The sequence below is a fragment of the Pan troglodytes genome, chromosome 17 (genome assembly GCF_028858775.2).
Source record: "Pan troglodytes isolate AG18354 chromosome 17, NHGRI_mPanTro3-v2.0_pri, whole genome shotgun sequence".
NCBI lineage: Eukaryota > Metazoa > Chordata > Mammalia > Primates > Hominidae > Pan > Pan troglodytes.
The window spans coordinates 22,817,442-22,839,988 of NC_072415.2; the positions used below are offsets into that span (position 1 = coordinate 22,817,442).

The following is a 22,547-nucleotide window of genomic DNA, read 5'->3' on the forward strand; positions in this document are numbered from 1 at the left end:
AATGTAAATCCTATTTCTAAGGCCAGTTTCCAGCATCTTCCTTCTCTAGACTGTTAAGTCTTATTATGATAGCAACAGAGGTCTTCAGTAATTACGGACAAGACAAATCATTACACGGAGCTGTGATGTGGGAGGGCATACCATATTTTCACAGCCCACTGGTAGAGACTCCTGATGAGAAAGCTAGAGGTCATTTTCTTGCAAATACAGTTTTTAAAATTGTCTTACATATACAAAAAGATTTGTTTATAACAGATATGGGTTACTTCTGAGTTCCATTTATTGAATCATCTCAGCATTAAAATTTATTTCAATTCTCTTAAAAATTAACTCCAATTCATAACATAGAATTAACAAGAGTGGTTCCCTCTCTTAGGTCCATGAAAATTGAAAACAGGACCTGTAAACTGTAACTGTTTTAAGACTATAAAAATCAAATACTTATTCTTGATGAGCCATATAGGCTAATGAAAATGTCAGGTTGCTTGATTTTCAATAAAATTATTTGAACTTGGCATGCTGAAAGTGGTCAAAACCATTGATTACAATCTACCATGATTGTGTTTCCTGAGGTCTCCTCAGCCATGCTGAACTGTGAGTAAATTAAACCTCTTTTCTTTATAAGTTACCCAGTCTCAGGTATGTCTTTATTAGCAGTGTGAGAACGGACTAATACAGCCATGTTGGTCAGAATTCTTATCTAATAAAAATAGCAAAAATGAATTATTTTATTCAAAAAATACACTCATTATGACAATAATCTTTGTAGTGTAACTTACATGGGAAAAATTTCTTAAAACATGCTTCGAGGTATATATATTGGCACTTATTTCATCTTTAAATCCCCATGATAAATTCATGCACTAGATAATATTATCTTAATTTGTATGTAGGAGTAAATTTATTTGATCAAAATCAGAGAGGAAGTGCCTGGCAAAATCATAACTAGAACCTAGATTTTTTGATTCCAAGTCCAGTGGTCTTTCTTCTACCAACCCATTTTCTTCAATCTGTGTCAGTTTTCTAATCTCTAATTATTCTAACTTCCCAAAGACTTATTTTCTCTTTCTCAACTCTCCATACTGTTTCTATAACCTAATTCTATACACAGAATATCAAGTGTATTAAATTTCAAGTCGTTTGTGCTCATAAAATATTACACAATAAAAAATTATCCCTTGTTATAATTGCTTAAAAAGAAAATTCTAAACCCTCCCTCAAAACCTAGCCAAACACTTACAATACTCTAGCTGTGAATATTCCTTTCCTTCAACTCCAAATGATAACTTTTATTAATACAAAACAAGGAATGAGAGATAAAAGATATAAAGGTCAGGCTAAATATTATTGACCTAACCATGGCTGATAACAAGAGTTAGCTCCTTTCCCTACTTCCACCCCACCTGCTCCACCCCAAACAAAATAGTTAAAGCCAAAACTCAACACTTCCACACTCATATCCAAAGGGGGAAAAATGGGAAAAAAATATTCATGCAATTTTTTTATTGCTGTTGTATATCCCATACCAGATGGCAGCTTAATTTCCTCTAGTCTGAAGTACAAAGACATTTTCTGCACAGTTGAACATGACTAGAAATATTTCTCAAATTACATCTTTTGTTAGATGGCATAATTAAGTCTCTAAAAGCAAAAAGCTGGAGGCCCTCAGTGCCTGGTACCATCATGTAAATACATGATGTCCTCTCTTTAGGACAGAAGTTTCTTATGGTAGAGATCCCAAGGAGGCTGATCCTTCAGGAAGCAGACTCTATATGACTGTCTTTCTGCGGAGCTCCCGATGGTTCATGGTTCATTACAGAGATTTTTCCAACAGTACTGCTCTGGCAACTTGGGATTGACAAGGGGATGAGAGTGTCCCAACAGAACCTTCTGCCTCATGCCCAAGTCCTCCAAGACGCCCTGCTAAAACAATAGCCACTTCCTAACATGTGAGGATCTTAAGCTCCCAAATGAGAAATATTTGTAGTACTTCATTTAAAGCTGTGAGTCTGAGCTTCAGGCATCCAGGGGTATTCCTTTGGATACAATGTTAGTGTGGGCGAGCTTGGCATACTTGACAATGGGAATGAAAATGGACAAAAATGTTACTTCTGATAAAAGACACAACTCACGAATGTAGAGTACCTGATATTTTGGTGGTGAACTGGTTTGTTGCTGGAGGCCCAAAACCCTTAGCTGTGCTAGCTCGGATGGTAAAGGAGTATGTGGTCCCCGGATACAGTCCAAAAAACAGAAAATGGGTTTCATTTCCCAGCTTTGAAACTCTTCCACTCTGATTGGATAAATCTATTTCTGGGTCAAAGGAACTGACTGCTTTGTAGGTGATCTGCAAAAGAATGAGAAAGTGATAAAATATCTGGAGCAGATGGACTCAGATTGCATCTTTATCCAATAAACCCTTCTGATGTATGCACTGTCAGACACTTTATGATAAGCTCCTACTCAGACTCTTGAAATCCTGAATCCAGTGAAGGGATGAAGGAACTCCGCCAAAGCTGTTGAGTTATTACTTTTATAGACAGGGGAACTTAAGCCAGTAGATTAGAATATACAGGATGAGTTCGGGGTTAAGCTAATACTTTGAAGTTGTTTGCTTTCAAAATGTCATTTTGTAAAACTACATTACAATGGGTTTAGAACAAAATAAGAAAATATACAACTAGCTCAAACAGATAAGATACTGACAAGGATAAGCCCTCATCTTTAATCTAGTGGCCATAATTTGATTTAGGATTATTACCTATTGGGAACGAGGGCACTGAAGTGTTTTCATCAATGTGGGCGAGGATATCTGCTCCAATGACTGGAATCCTAGACAGATTCCAGTCATTCCTGATGCTACAAATAGAGTGATCATTATGGGTCATATTAATTTCTTTTCTTTAGAGCAATGTCTTCCAATAGAACTTTCTGAAATGATGGGAATGTAGCCACTAGCCACATCTGGCTACTGAGCATTTGAAATGTGGTTAGTGAGACTGAGTAACTGAAAATTTGAACTTAAATTGCCATGTGTGATTAGTAGCTGCCATATGAGACAGTGCAGTTCTAGAAGTTTTCATGATACTAGCTACATAACAGATATTCAAAGCATGTTGGATGAGTCTGAAGTGTTTGAAAATAAATATAACATAGGTGCCTTTAAATCCTACCCTTTCAAATGATATTTTAAAGAATTTCACTATGAGTAGTTCATCAACTATTCAAGAACATGCACTTTAGTGGTGATTACTAACTTCTACTGGTTGTAATGACATAATTTTAAAATGTGGCATATTCGAAAGTTTTAAATTGCAAAACTGAGCACTTTTCTTGCTTTTAAATAGGTAAACTTACTTGTAATTTATGTGCATGAACACTAACACTGTTATTATATGAAGTGATAATTGACATTCTTTCTTCTTATATTTATACCATGTCATTACAATTAAGAAGACCTCTCTGAAAGAATATTTAGACTGAATCAACTAAGCTTTAGCAAGAAAACTGTTTGCTATATATATTAATCACTGCAGTGCATGACACTATTGGAGTCATGCAGAGTATCTATTGTTAACCCTCTAACAGACTTCCTATGCAAGGTTAAGGAAGTCAAGAAGAGACAAAGCCAATCTACCCCCCAGTGGCTGAGCGAAGGACGTCAGCGATGTAACCGCTGTGTGATTACTTGGTCCTCCATTCGGATACCTCCAGGGAACAAGGCAGTTTGGAGGAGACGGATCTAAACCTCTATTATGAATGCATAATTGCTTCCCAATGTTTACTCACTAATTCACCCATACATTTGAAACATATTCATTGAGCCCCTCTCATGTGCCAAGCACTGTGTTCTGAGCTGGGGTCTTGCATGGTGCTTTAGGAATCGTACCTTCCCTGAAGGAGGTATCAGTCTGGTAGGGGAAGGGGAGAAGTGATCCAACAACTATGACAAAGTATAATTAAAATGAGGACTGACGCTGCCCACCGTGGCTAGCTTAGTGTTCTCATTCATTTTATTGCCTGTCTAGAAACCTTAATGAAACATAAATGCATACGAGAGAAAGCCCAAACTCCTTAGTTTTGCTCTCACCTTCTCCAAACTTACTTCTGAATCTGTGATACTATACCATTATATTCCCTTCTGTTCTGGTCAGCGGATAAAGACTAACTGCCCTACAAACACTAATGGGGCTTTTCTGACACTGCTTTTGCTCGTAAACTTTCACCTGCCTGGAACATGAGACAGTTAGCTCTGTTTCCATGTTTTCTACCTATTCAGATTCATTTACTTTATTCAAACATTGATTGAACACTGACACTCTGCAAGCACCATGGCCAGCAGGTAAATACACGCCCTGTTTCAGATAACTGAGAATCTGGACAGGGTGGGATGGAGCTGGGGAGGCATACAGTAAGTAAATGAATACTTTCAAAACACCAAGTTCCATGGAAGAAACGAATAGGGTGCTAAAATAAGGAGAACTGTCAGGGGAGAGAGGTTATTACACAGCCACTTAAGAGTGGCTGGGGAAGGGCCCACTGAGATGTCAGTTAAGCTGAAGAGATTTGAACTTTCCCAAGGAGTTAGTCATGCTGAGAGTTTGGGGAAGAACAGTAGCAACTAAGGCAGTGAAGCGGCACAGTATATGAACAGAAAGGAGGTCGGTGTTGTTCCTTGGGGGCTTGAGAAGTGGGTAGGACCATACTGTACAGTGCTTTGCACCCCAAGATAAAAAGTTTGGATACATACAACAGGGAGCCCTTGAACGCTTTTAAGCATGAAAATAAAATGATCTAATTTCCCTTATAAAGAGTTCACCCTGACTGCAGGTGGAAGGTTGATTTGATTGGTGGGGCAATTGAGGTAGTGGGGAGGGCACTAGGAAGTACAGCAGAGTCCAGGGCCTAGAGCTATAGCACAAGGGAGAAAATACAGGGGCTTGGAATAAGGTGGGGCTGGTACAGACAGCAAGAGATGAAAAGAATTGGCATCTTTTAGAGATAAAATGGACAGAACTCAGTGAAGGACTGGATATAAAAAAAAGAGGATGGAATAAAGGATAGGTTCCATTTTGGGCTTGATCAGAAGACGGTCCCATGTATCGAAAAGAATGGAACATATGAGGAGAAATTTACAGACACAGGTGGACATACTAAGTTGGAAATGCCCACGGCAGTCAGGTGGACACACATGTATGACATGAAGCTGTGATTCGAGAGGACTGGGCTGGAAGTGAAGACTGGGGGTGATGAACATTGATTGAGATGATATTCAATTCTGGAATGGAGGGGGTCACTAGGGAAGGAAGTTTAGAAAAAAAAGAAAGGAGCCTGGTACCACTCCCTAATGAATGTAGGTATTTAATACAGGATAGAGGAGGAGAAGCCAACAGAAGAGCCAGAAATGCAAGAAGAGAGCCAAAGGAGAGAAAGCTGTCACAGAAACCAAATGAAAAAAAAGCAGAGAGAGAAGGGGAGAGAGGGAGGGAGGGTGAGAGGGAGGGAGGGAGAGAAGGAGGGAGAAAAGGAGGGAGGGAGGGTTGGTTTCCAAAGATGAGACTGGGACAAAAAAAGTACCCATCCATGTCCCAATCCAGAGTTCCCATTCTGTGTATCTGTAAAGCCTTCCTAAACCTGGCCTAACAATCACTAGATCCACTGAATGCCTGTGTTGTGACTGTTCATACAATTCACTGGGCAATGAATCTTGGAGTACTGTGAAATCTCTTCTTTGATCTTAAATCATGATTTAAATATACCAGAGGAATTGGAACATTTCATGTAATTGTATCTTCTTTCTGAGGAGTGGCTGATGTCTTATTCTTTTCCTGATCCCATTGTGATCAGTAAATATTTGGCACTCAGTATCTATTTTCCTAAAACTACTCCTGGGGAGAGCGGGTGTGTGCATGCGCTCATGTAAACACTCAAGACAAGTGGGATCTTTGCTCCACCCACAGAGACTATCAAGCAAACGCTTTACTAAGGGACTTGTTGTTCCAGCAGGGCTGATGGGCTTGGACTTGCTGAAAGCCTTGTGGCTGCAAAATAACACTGGGGTTCTTAGCTGGCTTCCAGTCATAGCCCTTTGACAATTTGGTAAAAATTAGACACCTTCTCTTTCCTACTTCTAAAAAACACATGTATACACTAATTCATGCACTCCTAAAAATTACAGATCCTCTCCCTCACCCCTAACAAACAAATATGTTGGGCATGTATATGTCCACCAAATGTCACAAAGGTGATGGGTTTCCCCATCTCAGACCCGTCCACAGAGCCCTGGAGTCTGAATATCAGAATGAGAAAAGCTTCTCGGCAGCAGGGGCACTCTAACTCTACAACCCCACTGCCTGCCACAGAGCTGATGGTAGACATTCACCAACCTCAGCAGCTGCTCTAAAGTGCACCAAAATACACCCCCATGCTCAAACTCAAATGTCCATATGGTTTCAGCATTTACTTTTCCACTTGTTCATTCAATACATGCTTATTAAGTGCCTGTTAAGTACTTCAGTACAGCAGGAAACTACAAGAAGGAAGTCTGGAAGCTTCTGTACTTGTACTCTGTCCCTGGCTGAAGGTCTAGGAAACTGTAATGAAGCCTCCGTAAAAAACGTTGCTGCTGCAGTGTTGGATGTAAGTAATTTTATGGGATGTGCCATGTCAAAAGCAAACTGAGATCTCAACATCATGTGTGAGGGTTAGATTTGGGTGAGATGGAGTAAACTGTTGCTTCTATTGGATGATTTCTGATTTGCAGGTAAGTGCCTGAAATCTTCCAAAATTGTCTTCCCTTTCTCTACTTAAAGCCTCAAATTCTAAACTGAGAGATTCATGGGAAACCAAGATAGAATAACATGCAATCTTTGACTTGCATGTTATAGAAGAGGGGAATCAAAATCTTCTAGAGTGTGAGTTGATGGTAATTCCAGCCAGCATAAAACATCATCCTCTAATTGAGGTTTAAGCAATTATTCTGAGAAAACAAAGGAATGAATAATTAAATCTGATTTTAGGGGAGGAAAGGACCTAGGATATTTCAAGGAAAAGTAAAGTACTTGAATAAAATACTGAAAGATAGGCAGAGCTGCTATAGGAGGAGAGCGATGGGATGGCACAGGCAGAATGAATCTAAGCAAAAGCAGGGTGTGCGATGGCTCAGAAGGCTCTTGGCGAAGAGACAATTTCATATACATGGCTCATTGAGTTCCAGAAGAAAAATAGTAGGAGATGGCGTTATAAATATAGATTTGGGTTGGATCACAGAAGCCCTTGAGTATTGAAAACAAACTTCTTAACACGGCCCCTAAATTCTCATTCCCTCTACATAACCACCTATCTCAGCTGATGGTGACTAACAGCCCAGTTATCCAGGCTAAGGATATTAAGGTGTCTTCAACTCTAGACTCTTGAATGTCCCAATCAGCTGGCAAATCTAGACCATTCTACTTGATTAAAGTGCCCAACCAAAACTGCACTTGATACTCTAGTCACACACTCATGTATTGAGTCCCTAAGTTTGGAACTCATTTCATTCTTTCTATAGTTGGTTGCTGATGGGGCAGTTACTTCAACAGAAAAGGAACAGTACCTTTTCTACTTTTGTCTTTTTCCAATATCTCAGACATACTAAAGCTTTTAAAACAATCCATGTGTTAGTCTCATGACCAGGAGTCTGGTATTTACTCACTAGAGATATGTAAAGTTAGTAGGGTACAATGAAAATACTTGGGCAAATATCCTTGTACATTGGGGAGTATTACTAATAAACTTCTAGAAATAGGTTTGGCAAGCTATGTTTAAATTTTGATAGATTCTCCCTAATTGCCTACAAAAAAAGACTGCAAAATGTGTGTTCCCATCAACAGACTATGCATGTACACATTTCTCCACATCACTGATTAACACTTGATATTATAGAAATTTAAACTTCTGTATCACTTGTAATACTCCATTTCTCAATCATTAGTAAGGCTGGGTAGGTACTTTACCATATACTTACATGCTGGGTGAATTTTTTTTTGAAGTGTCTTTGTCCATTTTATTTCCTAATAGAGTGTTTTGTTTTTTTCTTATTACTACGTAGCAGGTCTCTATATATTATAGCCACCAGCCTGTTGACTGCTGTAAGTGCTGAAAATAATCTCTCCAAGTCTTCTGTTTGTACTCAGACCTCCTTCATGGTATCTTTCATCATTCAGAAGTTTACAATTTTATATAACCAAATCTGTCAATCTTTATTTTTAATGACTGCTGAGTTTTATATCAAGCTTAGAAAAATATATAACAAAAATGTCTTCCTACTTTTTCTTAGAAGGTTCTTCTAAACTTTTGTGTTTAGATCATGAATCTGGTGTTTATTTTTGTATGATGTGAGGTGGGAGTCTCATATGGTATTTTATTCTTGTAATAAAATGCTGGGTTTGATAATATTTATTAAACTGCATCCATTTTATATTCATTAATGAATTTGCACTACAGTTTCTACCTTGTAAAATTTTAGAAGGACGTGTATCTAGCTGTTAATAGTAATTACATTTGAAAAGTAAAATTCGGAAGCAAGGATATTTTATTTTGAATACTTCTGCACTTACAAGTATTCTTTCAGAGGGCAGTATTAAATTGACAACTCGACAAAATAAGAGATTTTGATAGCTACTGAGTAAAGGTGTAACGATCAGACCCAGGTTGTAGGAAGATGATTGACAAAATTAAATGACTGAGGTGGAGGGTAACGTATGAGAAGGACTTGAGCCAGAACGAAGACAAGAAGGTCAGAGAGGCAAGGCTAGTGCTGGAAGGCTGAGAATGGAGTCAGAGGAGTGAAAAGGAGAAAGCAAGGAAGAAAACCAGAAGAATGATGTAAGGCTGTGAACTGCCATAACTCCTGGAAAAAACAATGCTGTCAGTCGTTTTTGATCATTAATGCTTTTGTGTATCTTTCATAATAAGCAAACAGAGAACTGAGAATAACCTAAAGCTACAGCATATTCATTTCCAGCACTGATATGGTTTGGATGTTTGTCCCCTTCAAATTTCATGTTGAAATGAGATTCCCAATGTTGGAGGTGTTTGGGTCATGGGGGCAGAACCTTCGTGAATGGCTTTGGGCCACCCCCTTGGTGATGAGTGAATTCTTGCTCTGAGTTCACAGGAGAGTGTGGCACCCCCTACTTTGCTCTCTCTTGCTCCTGCTCTCGCCATGTGACATGCCTGCTGCCCTTCACCCTCTGCCACATTCATAAGGTTCCTGAGACCCTCGCCTGGAGGAGATGCAAGTGCCATGCTTGTACGGTCTGCAGAAGCATGAGCCAGTTAAACCTCTTTTCTTTATAAGTTACCAAGCCTCTGGCATTTCTTTACAGCCAAACAAGAATGGCCTAATACAAACATCAACAATATTCCATCTGTGCTTTCTTTTTTCCTTCAAAAATTATCCTGTGTGCTGCCTTCCTTAAAGAAACACCTGTGTCATTGGTTACTAAACTTTTTTCCAACCATGGCAATTTATCTCACCCTCTGATTTTTACCAGTATTCAAATGTGACTCCATGACAGAAAACAATGCTGCCATGGTCCCTGCTTCTTTTGGGGCAAGTGTTTGATTTCCTTAGCATGATTTTGTCTCAGAAGTCTGTGATTCTCCAGAGAGGGACTGAATCTGGTTCAACATGTATCTTCAGCTCCGGGAGGAAGCTGTATGTGCCTGTTGTAAACTCTGGCATAGGCTGGGTGAATCGTAGCTCACAGGTGCATTTCAGCTCAAGAAGAGCTCCTCTTGAGACTCCACCTAAGACCTACCTTGAGGGAGCTGGGGACTCCCTTCCTTCCTACTTGTAGAAAACATGGGAAAGGGAGAAAGACTTGTTGGCCAGAAAGCTTGTATTTAATCACTTTGGCCTGGATCACATATTTCCCCTTTGGTCCCTACAAAACTGAACCAATCTGTTCTACTTACACATATCTGATTTTTAAAACCCTGATTTATGACACATTCATGCATCCCCATTGTAGTAGTATTTAGATCAGTGTTCAACTGGGTAGTCCTGGCTGCAGAATCAGAGACTAATGGGTTTTTCCTTTGAATTATTATTCCCATTGTTTTCATGTTAAAGTGACTTACCACACAGAGATACATCTCTTGTAGGATTAAAAAGAAAGACTCTGTTAAATATTTTCTGTCTGTCTAGATAGCAACATGTGGCTTTTAGGACAGGTGAACTTATGGCTTGGAAATTAAAGTTGATTTCAAAGACTGCATGTTTCCTAGTTTAAAATCCTGTTACTAGGTAAAAATCCCCAAAACTGAGACCTAAAAATGGCAATGGGGCCAAAAATAAAAACTAAAAGATTCTCATCACTGAGAAAAAATACTATGAACTTGTTTGATTTGTTTATAACACTTAGCTCTATAAAAGCTGAGCCATGAATTTTCATAATATTCAATTCTTTTACAATGAAGCAGCCAATGAATAGCATCAATAACAGTACAAAAATCAACTTTTTTCTTTTATCTTTCTTCGCTTAGCTTTGAATTAATTTTTGTGTGTGTTTCAATACCAATTTTCAAAAATTATAAGGAAACATAAATGTGAGGCTAGTTGGGTCAGGGAAGGGGTTTACTGGTGATCACTGTCTGACAGCTCATCTTTACAGGCTTTTGTCAGTAGTTCTGAAAGGTATTCAAGCAGAGGTTCCATATGAGAATTTGCCACGATTTTTAGAAACTTTACAACATATAATTTTGTGGAATTTGCATTCAAATAAATGCTAGCTTAAAAAAACACACCTGCTTGTTTCTATGACAATAGGCATAGTGAAATGATGCTTGCACAGATGTGATGATGAATGTCACCCTGTTATTGCTGTTACTTTTTTCCTTGAACAATTCATCAAATTCTTCTCTGCTATCTATCATTCAACCATTTGATATGCCTCAGTAGACAAAACTATGTCACAGAAGTCGAAAGGATGTTTTGGTAATACTAAGAAACCAAAAGATATTATTCTATTGTTAGCCCTGAGACAATATTTATTGACTTTGCTAACTGGATAATCAGTGTCCTTCTATAATTCAGTAGTAAAATATTTAATAGCTAAGGAAGAATAGAATTCTGTGTTTGTCTTATAATCAATGCATGTTTCAAAATACTTATTGTTTTTAATAAAGGTAATTTTTAAATGTAATGCTGTGTCTTAACATATAATAACATATAATCTGGAAAGGTCCAACTCATTGTAAAGCTAAATCCTCAAATTATATATAATTCAAAAACTTATTTTTACAATTTTCTTCTATATAACAACCATTATAACTACTGAAAGCATTAAACTTCTAAAATATATTATGTAAGTATGCATTTTTAAATACTAGATAGCCTACATTATCATGAGTATTTCTAATTAAAAATTACTAACAAACATATATATTACCTCATATAAAGTGATTACACCATATGTTTGAGTTGGTTCTCTCCACTGAAGAAATATCTTCTCTTCAAAGGTACTTCCTTGTATGGATTCAGTGGGAACAGCACCTGGGACTAAAGGAGGGTGGGAGGAAATAAATGTTTAAGTAATAAACAATTAAAAAGTAGATTTTTCTAGACTTGGTTTTAACCTTCTATTGAGAGAAAAGATTTTAATAGTCCACACATATACTCAATTTTTCTTTAAAAATCTGGAATCTTAAACCATTTTAGCTACACTGTCTTGATTAAAAGAATAACTTTATCATTTTTTTCTTAAAAGTTTTAATCAATTAGACAGAGCTCAGTCCCATCTATTAAATAAACGTTTTTACTCTTCCAAAAGAAATGAGGAAGGATTTCAAGTGATGAGAATTCTCACATACTCCTTGCGGAAGTGTAAACTGGTAGAGCCACCTTGGAAAATTATTAATAGTATTTAGTAAAGCTGAAGATGCACAGAACATATGACCCAATGGTCCCACATGCAGGTATATTCCCTAGTAAAATTCTCGCATATATGCACCAGGAGACATCTACAAAAATGTTCACAAAGCAGTGATTTTTGTAATAATAATAAATGAGAAACAAGTCAAATGGTTTAGTAAGTTATGTTATAAAATAAAGTACTGAAAAGATTGAAAGTAAATAACAGTTATATATCACATGGATTCAAGTTATAACCATAACACTGAATGATAAAACCATGCTAAAAATATATATGAACTACTGTACTAATATATCTATTAAAATACATACAAAGTAGAAGTTGATATAGATGAAATAACAATATAGTCTTTAAACATTATTTTATTTGTTAATACTATATGTGATTTGGGGGAAGTTTGATGCCATTTTTCACAACTTAAAATACATAACACCTTCTTATAAGTTTGCAAAAAAACTAACAAAAGTGAAGATGTTATTTGCCAATTTTCTATAAAATAATATTCAATATCCTTATAAAATATTATTTATCCCATCATCATTTTAAATGTAGTTTTTTAGTATGCTTCATGTTATATACAATTTAGTGTACTAGTATGCCTATCTTATTTACAAAATAGCTATCCTGTTTATAAATATGCATATATTTTGGGGCACATGATCACATTTTTTGGTGATGAAGTGAATGACCAATAAGCAGTCGGAGAGAACTCACCCGTCCTGATTTCAAAACTGACTGCAAAGCTACAGTAATCAAGACAGTGTGGTGTTGGCATAGGAGACATATATATCTTTACATAGATAAAGATATATAGATAGATAGATAGATAGATAGATAGATAGATAGATAGATAGATATAGATATGGAATCAAACTGAGAATCCCAGTACTCAAGAAACCCTTACAGTTGCAGTACATTGATTTTCAGTAAGAGTACTGGGAACATTTAATGAGGATAGATTAATCTTTTCAACCAATGCTACTGGCACAACTGGATATCCACATGCACAAGAATGAAGTTGGATTTCTATCTCACACCATATATAACAATTAAATCTGAATAGTTTAAAGACTTAACTGTAAGAACCAAAACTATGGAACTCTTAAAGAAAGCATACACATAAATAAATCTTCATGACCTTGGATCAGGCAACAATTGCTTAGGCATGACACCAAAAGCAAAAGCAATGAAAGAAAATCTAGATAAAATGTACATTATCACAATGAAAACCTTTTGGGCATCAAAGGACACTATTAAGACAAGACACGGAATGGGAGAAGGCTTCTGCATATCACATATATAAGAGATTTGTATCTAGACTATAAAAGTAACAATATTAAAACCCAATAATAAGATAACAAATAGTACAATTAGAAATGGGCAAAGGACCTGAATAAACAGTTCTCCAAAAAAAGACAAACAAATAGTCAATAAGCACAGGAAAAGATACTCAGTATCATTAGCTAGCAAGCACTGTAAATCAAAACCATAATGAGATATCACCTCATACCCACTAGCATTACTATAACGAAAAGACATGATAACAAGTGCTGGCAAGAAGGAAGAGTAATCGGAAACCCCATACCCTGCTGGAGGGAAGGTAAAGTCATGCTGCTACTTTGAAAACACTCTGGCAGTGCCTCAATTGGTTAAACACCGGTAGATTTACAACATAACCCAACAATTTCACTCCTAGGTATGTACTCAGGAAAAGTGAAAAAAATGTTAATTAAAAAACTTGTTCATGAATATACATAGCAGCATTATTCATAATAGCCAAAAAGTGAAAACAACCCAAATATTTATCAAATGGTGAATGGACAAACATATCTCAATAAACTTTTTTAAAAGGGGTTGGAAAAAATGTTTTAGATTGTGAGAGGATGTGAGCAGTTTTTTAATGATTGCTAAGACTATCACAGATTGGAAAGCCTGCCTAGGATTTCAAAAGGACTCATAGATAGTATGCCTATTTTTTTGAGATTAGAGGCTACTTATATATAAATGTAGAACATTTACAGTTATTCCAATTAAAGTCAAGTGTTGTTTGGCAGAAAAAACATGCTGATTCATATGGGAGGCCTGGGTTCTGACTTAAGACTAACAGATGATTAAATTGTGCAATTTGGACAAATCATTGAACCTCTTTAGGTCACATTTGCCTCATTCCTAAAATGAAGTTGGATTAAGTTGATTTTTTGTTTTTTGGAAATAGGGTCTTGCTCTGTCATCCGGGCTGGAGTGCAGTGGGGCTAGCATTGCACACTGCAGGGTCAACCTCCCAGGTTTAAGTGATCTCTCACCTCAACCTTCTGAGTAGCTGGGACCATAGGTATGCACCAGCATGCCGGCTAATTTATTTTTAATTTTTGTAGTGATAGGGTCTCACTATGTTTCCCAGGCTGGTCTCAATCTCCTGGGCTCAAGTGGTCCCCTCCTGTGTTGGCCTCCCAAAGTACTGGGATTATAGGCATGAGTTACTATACCCAGCCAAGTTAATTTTAACATGGAAACCCTAAATAGCACATAAATATGAAAATAATTGTTAGTCCTATGTTGAAGAAATTTATATACGACTACATTGAAGCAACAAAAAACATTAGAAATGACAACACTGGTGAGTTCTAAGAACACTGGAATTCCAAGCTCTGAGACTAAAATGTTCATCATAATTAGAAGTTGAACTAAAACAGGCCATGCCTGAGAAAACTCGACTAAGTCTCTTCCTCTTAACCTGGAAAGTGTTTATGATGATGACATCATCAGTTTTCTCACACCATCAAGATAACTAAGATGAGTGACTATATTTTGTGATAATATTTCTTTTTCTTTTTAAGTGAAAGCAAGATTATTAAGAAAGCAAAGGAATAGAAGAATGGCTACTCCATAGGCGGAGCAGCCAATGATATTTCTTATTTGAAAGTATGTGTTAATCCATGTGCAGATGTAAAGAAGGTGAAGAGTTAGACAAAACAAATATTTGTTTCATTCAATTCATATAAAAGAAAATACTAACAGTAATATGACATAGGAGGTATTCAAAATCATGTTAGGAAGAGGATATCTCAGAAGGATGGACTTATTAGAATGTACTGGTGGTGACCCTGTGGTAAATGGCAGTAGAATAGTTGACAGGAAACCCTAATGGGGATTCAGATAATCACTTTAAGGTCAGAGAAAGACAATGTAAATTAAAACAATATGAATAAATAATTAATATACTACTAATTAAGTTACGGAAGATAGTACCTCATAGTAACTTAGGTCTAGTACCTATTTTTAGAAGCTCTGGGAATTCAGGATCTGGGATATAAAGCCATAATACCTAAGTTTGTACAACTTATCCCTGGGCTGTATAGGATTCTACTAACATTAATGAAAGGTAAACTTTTTCCCACACAATTTCTGATGAAAAAAACTGTATTTCAATAAAAGTATTATACTATAATAAAACTCACAATGTTCAATGAATTATAACTTTTGTTGATGGATAAACAAAGTGACTCCCCAATTCTTTTCTCTTCAAACTGGATACTGTTTGACAATTATTCTATTTCTTTCTTCTCTTTGCCTTTTCTGAAGTATTTTTTTTGGAGGGGTTACAAAATATAATTTGAAATTAAAATTTTTTCTAATTAATGAAATGCTAGTGTGCTAGGAAAACAATAGATTTTTATTTGGAAGTAATGCATGCTCCAGCTTCAGGGACTACCAAGATAATTTAAACAAACAAAGTAATTCTGTCCTCATGTTTTGATGGAATTTAACAGAATTCCTAGCTCATGACAGTTCTCAATTTGAAACCCATAGTGTTCAATAGGTTCATGCTTTAGCAGTATATATCTGGAAGTGACTGCATTTTATTTCTCTCATTGATGTAACCATTATTGTTTATTAAAACATGAATTAAATGCTTATCAACAATACTTTATTATTTCATTTAAAGACCTAAGGTATTTTGGGGTGTTTATTACTTATTCAATATCACGCCTATTGCTATAGAAGAAAAACAGACAGTACTTCTTGTCAAGTAGTTTACAATAAAAAGAAAAAAATACATACAAATAACATAATGAGGGAGCAAAGAAGAATCATGAGTGGCTATGAATCATTACAATACTAAGAAAGGCCCCTTACTGACAGCTACAACCAGCTCTCCACGTAAATTTCTTCTATCCCTAATGTATCTAAGAATTGTTATTATTCTCACTTCTCAGATCAGGAAATTGAGGGTCAGAGATTTAAGGATCTTATGACGTACAATTAAGGTCAGAGGGATGTGAATAACATAGACTGAAGAGCTGGAGACAGCTATGTGAAGGACCTGAAATTGAGGAGAGCTTCAGCGGGTAGCAGAGTAGGCAAGCTTGAGAAGCGGCCAGGAGAGCCCCCGACTGGCCAAGGAGAACAATCAGGCAACGATGGGAAGCCCAGGATGCACAGAGCAGGCACAGGGACCAGCACTCAGGGATGGCTTTGCAGAACAAGCTGATGTGAAGGAGAAGTTATTACTCCTAGAATATGAGCCAAGAATATAGAAGACCTTGACAGCCAAGGCACTGGAATGAAGATTAAGTGAAGAGCCACTCAAGACTTTTGTAGAGAGAGAGCCAAGATGAAAATACATTTTTAAGATTAGTGAGTGAGTGAGTAGGGGGACATTAGAATAGAAAAAGACTGGAACCACAGAGAAAAGGTAGAAACAATTACAGAAATTTCAGCATAAAATAATAAGGATTTGAATACAGCCAATGGAAATTGACAGAAAAGAACAATCTAAAACTTTGGAAGTAGAAACAACAGATGTTAGGACCAGAGTCAATAGAGAAATGTAAGGCAGGAAGGAGCCAGCCATAACTTGATGACAATGTGGACACCATCTTCTCCTCTTCTGGGAGATGAGAGAGAGTTGGAAGAAACAGAAATAGAGCTTCTGGTCTCAGCCTTGCCTGAGTGGCTTCCATCAAACTTAGACTCCCTCTCAAACAACTGCTTGAGAGGAACCAACACAAGCAGGACTTGAGGGACAATAAAAGAGGAAAGAGAGGATGTGCAGTGAGTTCCTCATCTACTCCAGCTATTTCTATGTTTTTCTTCTACAAAAATACGCAGGTGCTGGGTAGGTAGAAACACTCAAAAATACTTTTTTAGCTCTTTAAATGAAACGATAAAGTAGTCTAAACATTCAACTCACGATTTAATCAAAGGTCAAAATTACATTATCAGTTACATGAAGAAACAAAAAGCTAAACAACTATTTTTCTTAGGAATAGTCAGTTCATTCGTTTAATGGGCTTCCTACATTCTTTGTCATTCATTTTGATGCCGGAAAAATGATTTTTAGGTCAAATTTATGATATACTACCATTGTATTTTATGTACTATATGAATATGTCATTACACACAAGGGTTCCCTGTGTCATCTGTGTAAAGAAACATTTATATCCACGCATTGAGATTCAAGGCATAATTTTACTGTTTTAAATTGTTATGGAGGTTTCCTGTATATTTGCTTTTTTGATGCGTTACTGGTGACATGCATGGTTTATTTGTTAAGTAGTTGTTTATTAAAGTAACATCCGGTTTCAACATTGTTCCTGTGGAGAAAAATGGCCTGTTTCATGACCACCAACTTACAGTTTCTCAAGACTGTGTTGAAAAGCAAGGGCAGCCCCTATTTAGTGCTGAAATTTTATCTGAACTATGAAAAATGTTTCAGAATGCCATTTAAATATATTTAGGTAAACATTTTATATAAATAATCTAATACCCAAAACAACAATTTTTCAGTCCAATGATTTTATATAAATAATCTAATACCCAAAACAACAATTTTTCAGCCCAATGAAATAAAACTTGAAGAACTATTGAGAGCAATATGGAATGATTATATATAGAAAAGTAACTGTATGAGTAATAAAGAATGACATTTCTATATCTCTACTCCCTCTTCCCTCTTTCAATCAGCGCTTAAGAATACAGAGTACAGATACACAGTTGCGTTGTTCAACAAAATAAGTAGTTCTTTCTTCCATCTGCACAGCAAAGATCTCGAAACAAAAGTTGTTTTTTGAAAGAACATGTTTTACACAAACATATCATTCAAAGGTACTCACGGTCTTCATCTGTCTGCACTATGAGTTCTTGGCTTTCCTTCCGGCCCTCTGGGTTCATGAGGATCAGTTTCACACTGACATTGGTGTATGGTGACAGGTTAGTGATCGTGTGTTGAGGGTGTGAGTTTTCTGTATCCCAGCTTACTTCTTCTCGCACTTGTTCTTGTCCTCCAACTTGGTAACAGTAGTGGACAGTGAGATTATAACTGTGGCAACGAGTTACATTATATCCAAATGGCTCCCAGCGGATAGTGATTTGCCGAGATTTGACCTCCACTACTTCTAGTTTTCTTGGGCCTCGCATGGGATCTATTTAGAAAAGAAGACAAAAGAAAACATGAGAGAGAAGAAAGATAAAGGCTCAGGTCAATCCCAAAGGTCACAGATATTCCCAGTTGTCCCCAACACCTGGTCTCCTCTTCTTCCTGGATAATAAATCCCTAAATCTTGGCTAGGCATTTGGCTACCCAGAATAAAGATGAAAGTTTCCATTATTTTCTGCAGATGGATGTGGCCATGTGCCTAAGTTCTGATGAATGGCATATATGATGAAATGTCCAAAATAGTTTCTGAGAGGTGTTCTTAAAAGGCAGGGGCTCACCATCTTTGGTCCTTCTTATTTCCTATTAGCTGGATGGAGGATATGATGTTTGGAGCTCAGGCAGCCATGGTGAACCATGAGACACTTAAATGTTAAGAATTCAAAGCAATGATGAAGGAGGAGCCAGGGTCTCTGATATCACTGAACTACCATACCAGCCCTGACCTTCCTACTTCCAAACTTGTCATTAGGAAAAATTAAATGCTATCTTATTTAAGCCTCTTTTTCTCTGGGTCTCTGATAAAATAAACCAATCTGCTTTTTTTTTTTTTTTGAGACGGAGTCTCACACTGTCACCCAGGCTGGAGTGCAGTGGTGTGATCTTGGCTCACTGCAAGCTCCACCTCCTGGGTTCATGCCATTCTCCTGCCTCAGCCTCCCAAGTAGCTGGGACTACAGGCACCTGTCACCACCTCTGGCTAATTTTTGTGTGTGTGTGTGTATTTCTAGTCGAGACAGGGTTTCACCATGTTAGCCAGGATGGTCTCGATCTCTTGACCTCGTGATCCGCCTGCCTCGGCCTCCCAAAGTGCTGGGACTACAGGCGTGTGCCACCACACCCGGCCAAAATAAACCAATCTTAATACTGATACATGTGTTTTATCTTTAAACATTAATTTATAATCATGTAATTGGAAAACAAGAGTAAAAGCTTGAGAATTATACATGAAATAATATAGTAAGAGAACATAAACTTCTGAGCAGAACAGGTATTTTTGGATTTCAATCTGAATAGAATTCCACACAATCAATGCTAAAGTAATTCTTGCCTGTTCATGATAATTTTTTAGTAATCTTATTTTAGCCCAAGCTCCAGGTACAGTTTCAAGCTTAGAAATCTAAATGACATGGAGAGAATATAAGCATTTTTGCATAATTTAAAACAAAATATATGCAGAGAAAGCTTAAATTTGTTTATGAAATAATGATGAAAATAAATACTACTACATAAATAACATTTACCAAGCACTTATAATGCACCATGCACTACTACAAAAAATTTAGCATTCAGGGTTTTAGGAAAAGCCTAACCTAAAATGTTCTGTGTTATACACCCATAGGTCATTTGATTCATAATTTTGATTTTTGTTTGTCTGAAGTGTGCTCACCAAATATGAATGTAAAGAGATCTACAGTTGAGAAGGGACAATAAACTTGAGATATAAAAGCTACAGTTTATTGCACACTTACTATGTGTGAGTTGCTTTCTATAAATTTCCTATTCCTCAAAATAATCCTGTAAATATTTTCATTTCTAATATATAGACATAAAAATTGTGACCAAGGTAGGCTCAATAACTTGATCAGGGTCAGGGTTTGCTGTGGCACTCAAATTTAGATCTGACAACTACAAATCATGCTGTCCCCACTCCACTGTTTTCTCTACCAAACTAAAGAGAATCAAATAAGAAGAAATCAGGATATTAATGATACTAAGACTTCACCTAAAACATGACCAAAGAATGTACAATATAATAAAGATCCAATGTATTTAAACTTGAGACAAAAGTGCTGAGAGGAATTCTTCCCCCTTTTCCTGCTACCTCTATAGACGAGAGGGTCAAGGCCATATTCCCCAGTTCAGCTGTACCAGAGAGCCTGGCCTGCATTTCAGGGTGCTGCAAACTTGTCTAGACTATTGTTGAAGTTCCCTTCTTGATTCCTATTTGCACATACATTCTTTGTGTCTGTTTTCTCCATCAATTATGCCACAGAGAGAACTTAAAATCCCCCCTTTTTACCTGCAACCTCTGACAAATGAAAATGTTTAAAATGGAATAATGTTAAATATGCAACGTAGCATTTACCAGATATCTGCTGCAATCATAAAATGGGATTAATAAAGATCATTCAAGCTACTCTGTCCTGTAATAAATCTAAGAACCAAAGATGAAAACTCCTCCAAGAAATCGTGAGTGGCATTCTCATGGAATGTTCCCTATTACAAAATTAATTTTTCAAATTTAAATTACTACTGTTGGGAAAATGTCATAAATAAATTATTTAGAAATAACATTGAAGGTTTTTTTTCCTAGACTAGTAACTTTTACAACTTAACGGAAATGTCTAATTTTATATAATGCTTCATTAGTTGAATGTTCATAAAAACTTCTAATAAGCTTCAGATCCCTATACATACACAGATCAACATGTGTCCCTTTGCCCTTTTCCTTATTAATCCCAGGCCTCCTATTCATCACAGGACTGTTCTAATGTATTTTCCTAAGGTTTTCATCAATTTTACTGACTAATAAAATGACTAAAGGCTTCAGATATTAGTTTAAACAAGAAGTACAGTTCTAACTTAATTTCAATGGAAAACTATTTTCCACTGCATAAATAAGTCTGCATCATTCAGTATTCCTTATCCAAGAAAATATATACTTAAATTAAAATTCAGGACTGAAAACAAAGGCTTCTGTCTGTGTACCGGTCAAGTATTCTTGAAATGCATGCTCCCTTTCTCTGTGAGCACCTTTTAGAATTCCATCATGGTAAAATTATGTCTCACATTTCCCATACATTTGCCAAGTACTATAGCTAAGCCTAACACAAAACAATCATTTCTATGACAAAGGCTCTAAATTGCCTATTGTCATGAGTGGTAATCAGACAGGAGACAGACGCTGTATGAGGTCTAAATCTTAGATGAAAAGAGGGTGGCACTCACTTTTTTGCATCTTTACGTTGAAGCATAACTACAGTTAACCAAAGCAAAACTATCTTACAGAAGCTTTTGCAGAGTATTTTCCTTTGTGCACTCTGTGAGCCTTTGACTATGGTCTGTAGTTCTGCTGTGCGCCTACTAATGTGATGCTATCAACGTGGCAGGGTCAATATCAATGGGGGTAGGAAGGGTCACATCAACATAGGATAGGGATGAAGGCCTCTTTGACTCTGATTCTCATTTGTCAAAAGCTTACAGGATAAGTTAAATCAATACCATGACACAGGGACACGGTCCACTTCAGATGGAGTACTGTTATTTTCTCTTACCAGGGTCCAAAGGCAAAGTTAAGAGGGATGGGGAAATGGCTGGAAAAGCAGATACATGCAATAACATAAAGGAAATGCCATGTGCTACCATGTACCTATGACAGCAGCCTCCTTTAATGATAGTGTTGATAGGCTATGACCAATGACTAAGGAAATCTGACAATTCTTTTAACTCATACTAAGCAAATTGCCTGATTTCAATGCTTCTTTGTTTTTACTTTTTTTCTGCCATTTTGCAAAATTAAATTCTGATCCAGAAATGGATTTATAATAATTACATCTCAAGTTAGTGTTTTATAATACCTTTGTTTTCAGTGTTTCTGCAGAGCGATTTCCATTAGTGTGCTGCTAACTGTGAATGAGGCATTCCACAAGGACATTTACTCTAGTGAGTTATACTGATGATCACTGAACACTCTGAAGGGCATCACTGTAGAAATATATCACACTGTAGGAAACAAATGGCAACTTCATAACCAGAAATGTGTAATTTTGGTAGGCTAATTGCAACTCACACTGCATTTCTGGGAGTAGAATACAAACACTGTCCCCCCAAAACGTGGCATAGCATTACAAGCATTCTATGTGCACAATATAGATCTCTTACAGTTAGATAACAGGGTAATATATAGTATTCATAGGACCACTAGTTGTAGGAAATTTCTCCTCTTTCCTCACAATCCTGAAGATGCTACTGAGAATGGAATTGATACCAAAGCCATTTTTCTTCACACTCACACCCTCTGGCCACACTGATGCCTCCCTGCTTCCCTGAAAGGGTATCATGACAGGCCCCGTTGGCATGAATCATGAGGCCAGCGGGTCCACTGTGGGCCCACTGACTCATGGTAAGAGATGAGGATGGCCTCCGTATGGAGAAGTGCACTGGCTGTCGCGCAGGAAGCTCAGTCAGTG

At 36.9% G+C, this 22,547-nt stretch overlaps 1 protein-coding gene across 14 annotated transcripts in view; it reads right to left on the reverse strand.

Annotated features, from left to right (window-relative positions):
• Positions 1-22,547, reverse strand: part of PTPRM (protein tyrosine phosphatase receptor type M) — an 826,360-nt gene that overhangs the window by 318,107 nt on the left and 485,706 nt on the right. For all 14 annotated transcript variants that reach the window (XM_512029.7, XM_009433655.5, XM_009433656.5 and 11 more), the window contains 3 exons: positions 18,035-18,343; positions 11,436-11,545; positions 2,146-2,347 (listed from right to left, as the gene is read on the reverse strand). In XM_512029.7, the coding sequence (XP_512029.4) occupies positions 2,146-2,347; positions 11,436-11,545; positions 18,035-18,343 (621 nt within the window). The remainder of the gene's footprint in view (positions 1-2,145; positions 2,348-11,435; positions 11,546-18,034; positions 18,344-22,547) is intronic.